Source organism: Gossypium raimondii, chromosome 2 (assembly GCF_025698545.1).
Source record: "Gossypium raimondii isolate GPD5lz chromosome 2, ASM2569854v1, whole genome shotgun sequence".
In the NCBI taxonomy this organism is placed as follows: domain Eukaryota; kingdom Viridiplantae; phylum Streptophyta; class Magnoliopsida; order Malvales; family Malvaceae; genus Gossypium; species Gossypium raimondii.
In genome coordinates, this window is record NC_068566.1 from 27,689,720 (window position 1) to 27,703,247 (window position 13,528).

At 30.1% G+C, this 13,528-nt stretch overlaps 1 protein-coding gene and 1 long non-coding RNA gene across 4 annotated transcripts; both read right to left on the minus strand.

Annotated features, from left to right (window-relative positions):
- Positions 1-1,504: 1,504 nt before the first annotated feature.
- On the minus strand, positions 1,505-6,413 carry LOC128034670 (uncharacterized). 3 transcript variants are annotated; one of them, XR_008190810.1, is made up of 5 exons: positions 6,357-6,413; positions 3,028-3,151; positions 2,848-2,915; positions 2,457-2,717; positions 1,508-2,299 (listed from the first exon to the last, which is right to left on the minus strand). It is a non-coding gene; the product is annotated as an uncharacterized LOC128034670 (long non-coding RNA). The 3 variants fall into 3 exon arrangements; XR_008190809.1 differs by lacking the exon at positions 6,357-6,413 and having other exon boundaries at positions 1,505-2,299; positions 2,440-2,717; positions 3,028-3,229; XR_008190807.1 differs by lacking the exon at positions 6,357-6,413 and having other exon boundaries at positions 1,507-2,299; positions 3,028-3,229.
- A 2,270-nt stretch (positions 6,414-8,683) lies between these two features.
- On the minus strand, positions 8,684-9,679 carry LOC105788252 (uncharacterized). The gene is made up of 2 exons (XM_012615054.2): positions 9,388-9,679; positions 8,684-9,112 (listed from the first exon to the last, which is right to left on the minus strand). Exons 1-2 carry the CDS (start codon positions 9,640-9,642, stop codon positions 9,047-9,049), a joined length of 321 nt encoding a protein of 106 aa, XP_012470508.1. The 5' UTR covers positions 9,643-9,679; the 3' UTR covers positions 8,684-9,046.
- Between the last annotated feature and the right edge of the window lie 3,849 nt (positions 9,680-13,528).

A 13,528-nucleotide genomic window follows, 5' to 3' on the forward strand; every position in this document is an offset into this window, starting at 1 on the left:
CCAGAGTCTTCGAAATATAAATTTTTAATATTGATCATTATGTTAAATATATTTTATTTTTTAAAAACATCAACTAATTTTTTATATATTTTTCTTTATATATAATATTTATATGTCAAATATTTATTTTCTCCACCTACACTTTGGGTGTGGCGATTTCTAATATTATAAAATCAAATAATTATTTCAAATATCATTATTATTTTATATGTAAAATATTTCAAATATCATTGTTTTTCATATACATTGTGAGTATGGTAAATTCTAATATTATAAAATCAATTAATTATTTAAAATATCATTATTTTTAGTAAATATAATTTTATATGTTAAATACTTATTTTCCAATCCAAATCATGAGTGTAGTAAATTTTAATATTATATATTTTGTATGTGTATTTGAAATATTTCACATATAAACATAATGATATTTGAAATAATTATTTGATTTTATAATATTAGAAATCACCATACTCACAATATAGGTGGAAAAATAAATATTTGACATATAGATATTATATATAAAGAAAAATATAAAAAAATTAGATGATGTTTTAAAAATAAAATATATTTAACATAATGATAAATATAAAAATATTTTATTATATAATTATATAATTATTAATTTATTTATATAAATAAATGAGTTATTAATTAGAAATATTTTTAACATAATGATATATTTAAAATAGATATTTTATTATATAATTACATATAATTATTTTATTTATATAAATGAAAGATTTACTAATTAAAAGATGAATTAAAATAAAAAACTTGAAAACAATATATTTATTCCTTACAAAACGTTAATTAGAAATAATAATAATAAAAAGCTTGAAACAACATAATACAAAAAATGCAAATGTGCTTAAAAAAGGAATTAAATTTGAGACTCAAAGATGAAATCACTATTAATTGACCGTTTAACCAAATGAACTAATGTATCAAAAGAAAACATGCTTTATAAAAAGCGTTTTCCAAAAAGTGCTTTTCCAGGACATGTTTTCATTTTCTCTATCCAAAAATGACCTATTTTCCTAAATATTTGGGAGAAAAAGCCTCAAACCTTCATTTCATTCTAAAATCGGCATATTTGCCTAATTAAACCCTTATTTCCTCTATTTTTCAAATTTAAAAGTTCAGCTTCAATTGTTACCACTATTCAAATTATTTTATTAAATTTATTGGTGTGACATTTTGAAATTAAAAAAAACTTGGCAATGATGTAACAAAAAAAATGTTGAATTGTAATTTCTTCTTAAAACTTCCATTTGAACTGATTATGATAAAAAATTGTTGGAATAGTGTTCTTAAGAAAAAGTGACGATATTGTAATTGAAATAATTAACAACATTAGTTATTTAGACTAATTGATGACATTATAAAAGTAGAGAGACCAAATTATATCAAAATTAAAACATATAGATTCAATCCAAATTTCAACATAGAACAAGGGTCAAAACTAAAATTTGACCATTGCCTTATAATGTCAGAAAAAGGCAAACCCAAAATAGTGTCTGCCTCTAAGACCCATAGGGCATAAATTATATACAAATAGGTAACATTTTAATCGAAAAATTAACTATATTAACTATTTGGCCTAACTAGTATCATTATAAAAATATAATGACCAAATTATATTAGAAATTATAGCACAATCAACTCTCTCTATAACAATCTCATTTGTTTGCCAAGATTTTGCCTGCTATAGAAAGGCGATTATTATACACCTATAACAATATACTGTTATAGAGAGAATTATTGTAAGCCCACCATAAAATTTATATAGTAAATTTTCGTAAAATAAAGAAAATGAAAAATTGTAACACCCCAAACCCGGTATGAACGTTATGACTAAATCTGGAGATGCTACGTAAAACAGTAGTAAATCCGGTTCCCGTATATTTTGAAAAACATAGTAAACTTTTGTTACCTAAAAACCTGTTTTATTAAAAAAAAGTATTTGATATAACTATTTAATTGAAAATGTTGTTTATTTACATCTTCAAAATAAAACGAAAACTTTACAACGAAAATTCTTAGGTCATTATATTTTGGAAAACAAAGTTTGTTTTCTCGAAACCGATTGTTTGCAGGAAAACAATCATTTTCGTAATCATTTTACGAGTATCATACGAAAATCGAAAATAAAATCCAAAACTAAGACAATCCCAAAATGTCCAAAACAATCCAAATTTTACAAAAAGCTAAAATCCAACTTTAAATAGTTGAAAAAAATGAAATACTAATATAACCAAGCTCCCGTCACACCGCCCGACCTAAGTCTGTGAATTACCTGAAAGTGACAGACAAACAGAGAATGAGTTTTTTAAACTCAATGTATATCGAATAACTTAAAGCAGTTAGATGCATATTAGACAGATTTATTAGAAACATATTTATAATAAACATAACAGATACAACATATAATCCTACCCCCAACCGCTACATACCATCTTCGACCATCTCAACACACCATATGAGTATAAAACACGGCCCTAGGGAATATTTTAGAATTTTGGGCCTACACGGCCCAAATAGCCTAGCCCGTATGTCACACATGGTCTTGCAAATGGTCTGTCATACAGTCTGGCACACGGTCGTGTGGCGTCGACAGTGAACTTTTTCGACTTTCGCCGATCACTATTTTTCATATTTTTCGATACACACCTGATTCGATTTCGATACCACCATATTCATGAAGAAAATAGTACCTAAAATAGACAATAAATCACCCAAAATCAATCCTTAATGCCTCAATTTTTAGCAAGCCACTCACTTGAATAAAACACAAACATGAGCAATTCCGACTAAAATTAAACATATAAATGTTCGAATACTTACCCACGTTCACAGCAGCCCCTAAAACAATTAAATCAAAAGAGGGGATTTTCGATTCTCATGTTCGTCACCTACAAACAAAATAATCAATTAATATTGATACATCCCACCAACTACCCTCAACACAATTGCAAACTAACTACGGATAAATCCGCAATGAGAAAAGAGAAAGTCAAAACTTACACACGAGTCTCGTTGAAACCTACTCGATTAGCACCACTACCGATCTTTGAATAGTAAAATAAAGAGGCTTTGACATTAAAAATCAAGAAACCAAAAGAACGATTTGTTACCCCCTTTTCCAAACCTACGTGAAAAGAAAGAAAAGGAATAAAAAAAAAAGATTTTGTGAACAGAATAGGAAAAACTAAAGTGACGTGAAACTAGAGAGAATGAAATATCTTCTATTATCATTTTTTTTAAATAACTAAATAAAACAAACTAACAAGTCAATTCCTATCCATCCACTATCCCACTAAGCCATACCTATCCAACAACTTCCAAGATTTTTAACTATCCCAACTTAACTCCAACAACCTGTTATGCGGCCCAAGCAAAACACTAACAAAAATTAACTCCTAATTGCACACACAAGAGCTAAAACCCAATACCTCCAACAACCCAACAAAGCCCTTAACCCTTGAAACATACATTAATTTATGACAAAATTAACAAAACAGAGACTAAGGTTTTTGGAACATTACAGAAATTATGTTTAAAAAAAAGAAAAGTGAGAATCAAATCAACAAAATTAAAATATGTATAATAGGTGCATACATTATTATTTTTATGCATATTTTATTTTACATTCTTCACATGATTAATTATGAAGTTAATAAATCTAACAAATTCAATTAATCAATATGAGTTATCAAATTAAATTAATGTAAAACCCCTTACCCGTATTCGATGCCGGAATAGGGTACGAGGTATTACCAGAACATATACACTTTTAACCGTAGTAAACCAAGTTGTAAAATTTCATCTAAATTAAAACTTTCAAGTTGTTATTCTCGAGTCGTTAATTAGGGTTTTCTTGGCTAAATATACTCACAATCTTTCACTTTCTCGTTATATGAATTTATAAAATTTCACTTACTTGTTGAATTCGTCCTGAGTACCTAAATTTATCCGTATCATTACATATTCTCATATCGTCAAAATTTCCTTTTAACTAATGTAATATATCAATTACTCACTATTTAGTAAGCTAATTGTCACATATATATACATTATCCATTCATCTCCACAAAGCTAACAAAATTAGCCACAAAGATAGTACAAATTTTCTCTATTCGATATAAACCAAAACCTGTTATTTCTTTTCCAACAAACCTTACTAAATATACACTTTATACTAACCCAAGTGTTTAACCATTCACCCATGACATAAATGTATTTTATCCATTATTGCTGAATATAGATATGCTTCACAAATCATAATTCACCTCACATAGTAACCGAATTAATTTTTATCATTTGTCAAATAGATTACAAAATAAGTTATATAAAAAATATAGATACATTTTAAACCACACAAATAAACAAATTTTCATGGCATTACATGATCATCACATATCAAAGACAAATGTTCTTGACATTTCTATCACATAAACCAAATTAATCAATGCAACCTCAATGATATAATCATCCATATATCATTATTTTCACACATATAAATATCATGACTAAATTTCAAACATTTGATCAATTGCTTTTCAATACCACAATAGTCCTTCAGTATCAATACATATTTACCATTCAATTTAACATTTACCGATTATAATCGGGCATATGACCATTTATACACAATTCATTCATACATTTTATTATCCTCCTCCTCCTCTGCATTCCACATCCTTTATGTATAAAACATGCTTAATTAGCATTATACATAATTTCACTATTCACTTATATTTAAATTCAAAGCTGTCTATTTGAGTCAGAGTCACTAAATCATTTTTATCCGAAGCTACAGAGCTCAAAATTAAGTTCCGTTAATTTTTCCCAAAACTAGACTCGCATGTCTTATTACCATAAAATTTTAAGAATTTTTTACTTGGCCAATTAGTACAGTTTATTCTTTAAATATTCCACTGTTTCACTACTCAACATCTCAGACCTCTCTTCACTAAAAATGAATTATCTCATTGTAGAGATTTCGGATGATATTTACATTTGTTTCCTTTAAAAATAGACTCATTAAGAATTCTAAGAATATAAATTATAACTCATAATTATTTTTGTAAAATTTTTAATTATTTTCCAAAGTTAGAACAGGGGATTCCGAAATCAATCCGACCTCTACCCCACTAAAATTCAAATATCTCAAAATGTATAACTCTTTTGCTTGCTTTGTTTCTTTTATGTAAAAATAGACTCATTAAGCTTTAATTCCATATCTCACTCAACCACTATATCAATTTCTATAATTTTTGGTGATTTTTCAAACTAACATCACTGTCACTGTCCAAATCTGTTCTGTTTCAAATTCACTCATTCACGTAACATTATAACAATTTATTTTGTAAGCACGGTACAAAACTTCATCACTCCAGTGACTCTTTTGCAACTCATCGCATTTCAATCACATATTCTTATTGGTTTGCAATTTCTTATATCCCGTTAAACATGTCGGTATAATAGTGAGCATTCGGTGGTTTGCACATAGTACCACTCATTTAACTATTATCATTCGATACACGTAGTAGCCTTCACATAGTACTACACATGTGATCAAACTTTCTGGTTTACGTAGTAGCCTGCACATAGTACTACACACATGATCGAAGCTTTCCGGTGCGCATAGTAGCCTGCACATAGTACTACACATGCAACCTTTCATTCCGGTACACGTAGTAGCCTACACATAGTACTACACACGTGACCATCACTTTCACTTTCACACAGTGACCTACACACAGTCCATGTCACACATGTGATCATTTCTGTTACTTCATTCGTATCCCTTTTTATTTCGAATATTCAATTGGGGAATTTCTCACTTTTTCTCATTTTTTTCTTTTTCACTAATCAAAGTCAATTCCTTGTCTTTCTTGACTTATAATAACACATTTAACTTATTTTACACTCACATTATTCAATCCAGTCCAAAAATCACATTTTGGAAAACTTACATTTTTGCCCCTAAAATTTCACAAAATTATGATTTTGCCCCTAGGCTCGGAAATTAAATTTTATTCATTTTTCTTATGCTTTATGACATGCTGAACAATATTTCCTTCTATAGCAACATAAAATTATTTCTCTAAAGTGCACTTATGAACAATAATAATTTTTAACAATTATACCGTTTCACTCGTTTTTGCTGAAAATCGTTTAACATAATTCTAAGCTTCATATTCTATCATGAAACATCAAAATTCACACTTTTCATCTATGGGTAATTTTTCAAACATAATTTCTAGCTCGAATTAATGATAGAAATAGCTTAAGCAAGTGGGATTCTAAAAATATAAAGAACAAGAAAAACGGGGCTAGAACGGACTTACCATGAAGCTTGAAAGAATGAACAAACCCTAGCCATAGAGTCCACATGATATTCGGCCAGCACTCATGGAGAAGATGATGATTTTGGCCTTATTTTGTCTTTTTAATTTGTTTTAATTACCAAATTACCAAAATGCCCTTAACTTAAAAATATCCTATTTCACCTATTTCATGTCCATTTTTGTCCATAAGATAACCAATGGTCTAATTACCATTTAAGAACCTCCAATGTAAAATTTCATAGCAATTTGACACCTCTAGCTTCTAGAACTTAACTTTTGCACTTTTTACAATTTAGCCCTTTTGACTAAATTGAATGCTCAAACGTCGAAATTTTCGAACAAAATTTTCACGAAATCTTTCGGTGAAATTGTAGACCATAAAAATATAATCAGAAATAAAATTTTCCTCATCGGATTTGTGGTCCCGAAACCATTGTTCCGACTATTAAAATCAAGCTGTTACAATTAATTAATTTATCACTAGTTATTAAATTCAAGTAATCAATTTATAAGTTTATGATGTTCCAAATTCATTGTAGAATATTTAATTAGAGAACTTAATAATTTATTGAATTGATATATTTAATGCCGCTCATTAACGATTATTTTCATTTAATAAAATATGATTAATAGATTTTTATGTGAAATTTAAGTATTTTATTAAAAATATTTTAATTAGAATATTTTATTTAATAAATTATAATTTATAGGCTTGCTTATATGAAATAGTTATAATTTTACTTAAAAATTTAGACAATATGTTGTTATAGAGAACTAATTTAATAAAGAATGCACTTTATAATTATAGATGTTCTGTTATAAGTGAAAATAAAACATAAAAAAATCAATTCTAATAGAAACTTAGTTGTTACAGAGATAAGTGCTAAAAGTAACATGTTTTAACCTCATTCTTAATGCGCTTTTGGGTAATTATTCGATTTTAATTGTGAATTTTATGCTCCTAATCCTTTAAATTCATATTTTTATACGTAGGAGAGCATTTGGGAGCAAAAGGAGCAAAAAATGAGCAAAAATCGGAGCAAGGTACAAGAGCCCTTCCACACGGCTGTGTGAGCGACACAGGCTGCCACACATCCATGTGGTCGTGTGATAGGCCTTATCGATTTCACGTATTGACACTTTGAATTGTGGGAAAATGCAGTTTTAGGTTTTTTGGGCATTCTAAAACGTATATATGACAAAAATAAGAATATAGGAGAGAGCCGCCATAGAATACTAAAAAAACAAAAACCAACTCAAAAAATACCATTGAACCTGATTCTGAAGCAAATTTCCATCAAGATTGAAGATTCCCAATTGATTTCAAATGAAGTTATCATGAGTTTTTTTATTTCTTTCGGTTATACTATCTTTGAGATATTTTTATTCGCAAACATTAACTAATTTTCTAAATACCTAGGGAGATGAACCCTATGATGGATTCTGCCGTTTGATTTTTATTTTACACAATAAAGACTTAGATCTTGTTCTCATTTATGTGCACTTAATTCTTGGTTTGATATTTCGATATTATTGATCCATGTTTGATGTGCTTAAATCAAAAGAGGAATATAACCTTTTTAAGAGTAGATCTAGCATAATTGAGTGGAGTTGCATGCAATCTTATAAATAGGACGACATAAATCTATTGAATTAGAGTCAAATCTAATAGGGGAATCCATAGATTGAGGTAATGCAATAATAGGGATTTTAATTAGAAAGAAATTTCAATTAATCAACCTAGAGTCAATTGCTCTTGCTCTCGAAAGAGATATTAGCATAATTTAGGATTTATATGGATCAAGATACTAAGTAAAAATTTTTTCCTAAGAATTGTTTTGCTTCTTGGTTGTTAATCATTTATTTTGTGATCTGTTGTTAATCGATTATTTCGTGATTTGTTCTTTGTTGTGTTTGTTAGTTAATCAATTTAGTTAATTTTAGTTTTCAATCAATCACTCGAATATATCAGTTAAATAATAGAAAGATAGTAATTACTAGTATTTTTAATCTTTGTAGGAACGTTATCTTTAGTCATCGTAGTTATACTATTAATTGATAGGTGCACTTACCTTAGTCAAATTTTAATTAATTCACGACATATCATATAGCAAAATGATGTTATAACATGTGATTATTATAAAGAGGATTTACTGTATAAAATTAAATCTTAAATGCATGCATAATAAGAAGATTAAAAGTGAAATTTAATTATTTCCTATGTAAAGAAAAAGAAAAAAAGTACGTGTCAACAAACTTCCTTTTATATTTAGTTATATAAATAGCTTCCTTTTACGTATAATTATAAATAAGAAATTATCTCCAAATTAAAAAATAAGATTAAATTAACATTTTAATTATTTTTTGGTAAGTAGTGAAATTTAATCCTTTGAATGATACTTGTAACGCCCCAAAATTTCTTGTACAAGCCCATTTTGCCCGGGGCCCAACTAACCCAATTACAACCAGAAACCCAATAGCCTAGACTAAACCCGAGCCCTATACCAGCAAAACAAAAACAACAGCCCAATTACAACCCACCTAGACCTAACCCAATAACCCAATTAAAACCCGAGCCCAATTACAATGAAGGCCCAAAACCCCATCAAGACCTAAACCCAAATGTCAAGAGCCAAACTAGGGTTTCAGCTTTTCTGAAACCCTAACGCCGCAGCCTTCTGTCTCTTGACCTACTGCCGACCTACTGCCGCCACTCCTCTGGCAGCCACCAACGCCACCTGCTCCGCCAATTGCACCTGCAAAATCAGAAACAAAGGACATCAAAAAAGAAATATAACCAAAAATTGTAAAAGGCTATATAAATCCATTCAAACCAATGTAAAAGGGGGATTTTCTTTTCTTTTCTTTTTCTCAGGAAATAAGAACAAATAAGCAATATATTAGAGGTGATTTATTATTGATATTGTCATTTTAAACATTGTCTTGGTTGTATTTTCGTTTTATATTTTTTTCTTATATTTTATTTTTATTTAAAAAAATACAAAAATAAAAGAAGAGAAAGAAGCAGTACCTGTTTATCCCGTGAACCTGGCGCCGAAGATTCCATCGCTGTCGTCGGAGTCGGCCAGAAGAGGGGACTTTGGGCCTTTTTCCTTTCGGACCTGGGCTTGAGAAGGCCTAGCCTTCGGTTTTGTTGTGAAACAAGGGTTGAAAAGCCTGTTTTGCACAACACTGGCCACTGGCCGCGGTGGCGACGACGGAGGCTGTGGGACGCCCTTAGTGGCTGCGGCGGCAAAGGAAATGAAAACCCTAACAGAGGGTTCATCTTTTTTTTGTAATAAAGGGACAGAAAATGAATTTTTCAGAAAAAATTTTGATTTTATAACAGGCTTGAAACGGGGTCGTTTAGGGCCTATTTCAGTGGCCCTAAAACGACGTCGTTTAACTCTGGCCGGCGCGCAACCCGACCCGCTCCAGGGGATCCGCGTGTTTTTTATGCGGAGGGGTAAATTGCGCTTTTAGCCCCTCCGATTTTTAATGTTTTCGCAATCAGGTGTTTCTTATTTTTTAAATTTACCCCTTTAGTTTATTTTTGATTTCAATTTAGTTCTCGCTGGAACGATGTCGTTTTAGAGGGTGGGGATTATTACCCTTTCAGTCCCTCTATGTTATTTACGCATTGAGAATAGTCTCTCCCCTTTAATTTATTTCTGATTTGACCCCGAATTTTATTTTTTAAATTCAATTTAGTCCTCTGTTTGGTATTTTAGTTTTTTATTATTATTAAATTGATCATTTAATATTATTATTACTATTATTACACCATTAATCATGTATTATTATTTACTTATTTATACTTTTAAACTTCAAATTTTGTTATATATATATACACATGCATATATATTTATAATATACGTACATTATTTTTATAATTTATATATATACGCGTACTTATATATATTTTATATTTTATAATTTATATACATATCTACATTTATCTATATACATATTTTTAATTTTCATAAATATATATATACATGCTTATATTTTTTTTATTATATCTTATAATTTATATATATGTGTATATACATATATCTTTTTACATTTTATTCATGTTCTTTATTTACGTTTTCGTTATTATTTTAAAAAGAATGTTTTAATTTTATTTGCTCATATATTTGTTATTTTGTATGCTATTGATTTGTCCTTTTATTTATCTATTTTTATTGTCGTTGCTCATATTATTTTTATATCTTCGTATTCATTTTTGTTTTGTTACGCATATTGACATCGTGTTTCATTTCTACTATTTTGTATTAGATTAATTTTATTCAATGAATAAATTATGATTTTTGAATAAGTAAAATCTCGTGTTTAGATTCGAGAAGGTCGTATCCTAACTTACGGGGTTCCGATTTTCACAATAAATCTAAATACACGAATCTTTTCAAACTCAAGTTTTAAACGATCTCGGGAATTAAGAAGAGATCGTGTCCTAACTTACTGGGTATGATCCATTTTTTTCTCAAGTTTTAAACGATCTCGGGAATTAAGAAAAGACCGTGTCCTAACTTACTGGACATGATCCCTTTTTTAAATCTGAGATAGCTAAATATCTTTTAAATAAGAAAATTTTTGGCATTCATTCGCACATCGGGAATTCAATACATTGTGTCCTAACTTACTGGATATAATTCACTTTCTCGATTAACGTGAAATATGCTCTTTTCCCGAAAATTTTCAACATTTCAATAAAGACTTGTATATTTAAGTCTCTTTAAAGTTTCTAATTCTTGACACTCAGAAATTAAATAATCAACTAGGTACCAATTTTGGGCGTTACGAGGGTGCTAATCCTTATCGTACGTAACCGACTCCCGAACCTGTTTTTCTAAATTTCGTGGACCAAAATTTTTGTTTTAAAATAAAATCAAACCGTTTATTAAAAACAACTGCTTTTTGAGGTGATCCGATCACACCTCATCAAAAAGGATTGGTGGCGACTCTCATTTTCATTTTCATTTTTAAAAATCCAAGTCGACCCCGTTTTACAAAAAAATGGTGTCAACATTTTTATTTTCGTTATTGTGAAAATATGATACCAATATTTGTCAGCTTTAGTGGTTATGTGTTCTGAGAGTGTTTGGGAGGTTCCAAGTTCAATCATTCGTTTGGACAAATTTTGATATTTTTAATGAATTAGGCCTTACTCTTGTTTAGTAGGCTTTTATTTGATTGTTGCGTAAATTATATCAAAATGGGTCTGCTGATCTTGTGGTTAAATGGTGTGTTATTATGGTGGAGGTCTTGTGTTCGAATCCTTATGCAGGCAAGGGTATTTTTTTTTTCTCAGATTTTGGGATAAAGTTGTGTAATTGAGGGATTCTGAGTAGTGGATGTGTAGTGGGAATTAGGGGGGAAGATTAAGGGATTTTGGGGGTTATTGAGATTTTATTTTATTTTTTCCCATATCCGAATTTTGACTCTTTTTTCCAAAAAAATTTCTGCCATCTATTCTTCTCCCTTTCATCTTGCCGAAATTCTCTGAGTTTTTCCGTCTTTCTCTTCTTTTTATTCTTCTTAACTTTTCCCTAATCCATTTATTTTCCTTCGTTTTCGTACTCGATTAGTGCTCGCTTAATTTCAGTAAGTGTTTCTCTTTGTTTCTACCATGAATCTCTTAACAACTGAAGTGATAATGTTTTTTCTCTGCGATTTGGGTGTAGGGGGAGGCTCGAACTGGTAAATTCAGTGTTCTCGTCTTAACAATATATAGTTAAACGGAGGGTTATCATTGGTGGTAAGTTAGGTTTCGATTTGTTCTTGGTTGTCAATTCACTTGTAAATCCGTTAAATTGATGTTGAGTGTCTTGATTATAGGCTTTGGAGTATTCGGGGACTGTTTTGGCATCAAACAAAACTAGGTCTGTACCCGAAACAAAAAAAAAAGGATTCGGCGAAAAGCCGAAATTGCTTGTTGTTTGGACAGCAACAGTAGGCTAACTTTGAAAAATCACCATAAATTGTGTAAATCGAATTAGAGGATGAAAAAAAGTATGGAATTAAAGATTATTGAGTCTAGGTTTTCATAGAAAAAACGGTGTAGGTAATGAAACTGTAAATCGTGAGGTATAATAAACTTTGTGAGACAAGGTTAGATTGAATTCGAGTTCCCCTATTCTGACTTTGGAAAATCATCAAAAATTGGAGAAAAATAATGAGGGGTTAAAATTTACATGTTTAAATTATTAATGAGTTTATTTTCAATAGAAACAAATGAAAACATCATTCAAATTTTGTACTAAGAGATAATTAATTTTTAGTAAAGAAGAGACGAAGCTGTCAAACAACAGAACAGGGGTAAGTTTGAAGATTTTACTGTACTTATTGGCTAAACCAAAAATTTTGAAAATTTTATGGTAGAAAGGTATTTGAGTCTAGTTTCAAATACATAAAGTAGATCTTAATTTAGAATTCTGTAGCTCAAGATATAAATAATTTAGCAACAGTGACTCAAGTAGACAGTTTTGAAGGAACATATAAGTAAATAGTGAAAACATATATGAATAATTAACTAGCACGGGTTACATTAAAAATGGATCACGTGGCCAAGGCCAATTTGGGCTGAGTGGGCCACATGGACGTGTGAGCCCATTTTTTTTGAAAAGTTCTATAAGGTTGCACGGGTCGCCCAAGTCGATTGTGGACCTACTATAGGGTCGGTAAGCTTTACTTAGACCCCTACATGTGTGGTCTATCTGTCTGATTTCTATACCGAGCATGACTTATGATATCTGAATATATGTACTATTAATTGCATAATGTCATGACATACTTTGTATGTTGCATTGCATCAGGGTGGGTTGATGATATTTGGAGGAAGTGTCTAAAAGGCTATTAAGCCTGTTATCTGGCAGCTCAGCTGCAACCTTCTGATTATGTGCATCATTTCGGTACAACATGGTGTGTATGGATGGGTAAGTTGATTTAATCCCCACATGGTGTGTAGGGGTGGACGAAGATGGTGTGTAGAGGCTGGTGGGTAGGATTTTGATTTACTATATGGGCCAAGGCCCTAATGTATTTCTGAGACTGTATCTGAATGAGCTAAGGCCCAAACGGATTCTTTGATGGGCAAGGGCCCAGACTGTATCTAACTGAATTCTGTTGATTATCTATATGCATGTTTTCTGTGGGGATTACACACTGAG

Excerpts from the sequence above, each read along its gene's own strand:
- LOC105788252 (XM_012615054.2), bottom strand. The coding sequence starts at position 9,642 with ATGAACCCTCTGTTAGGGTTTTCATTTCCTTTGCCGCCGCAGCCACTA. Across the intron at positions 9,113-9,387 it reads CAGGTTCACGGGATAAACAG|GTGCAATTGGCGGAGCAGGT; the intron begins GTACTGCTTCTT and ends CTGATTTTGCAG.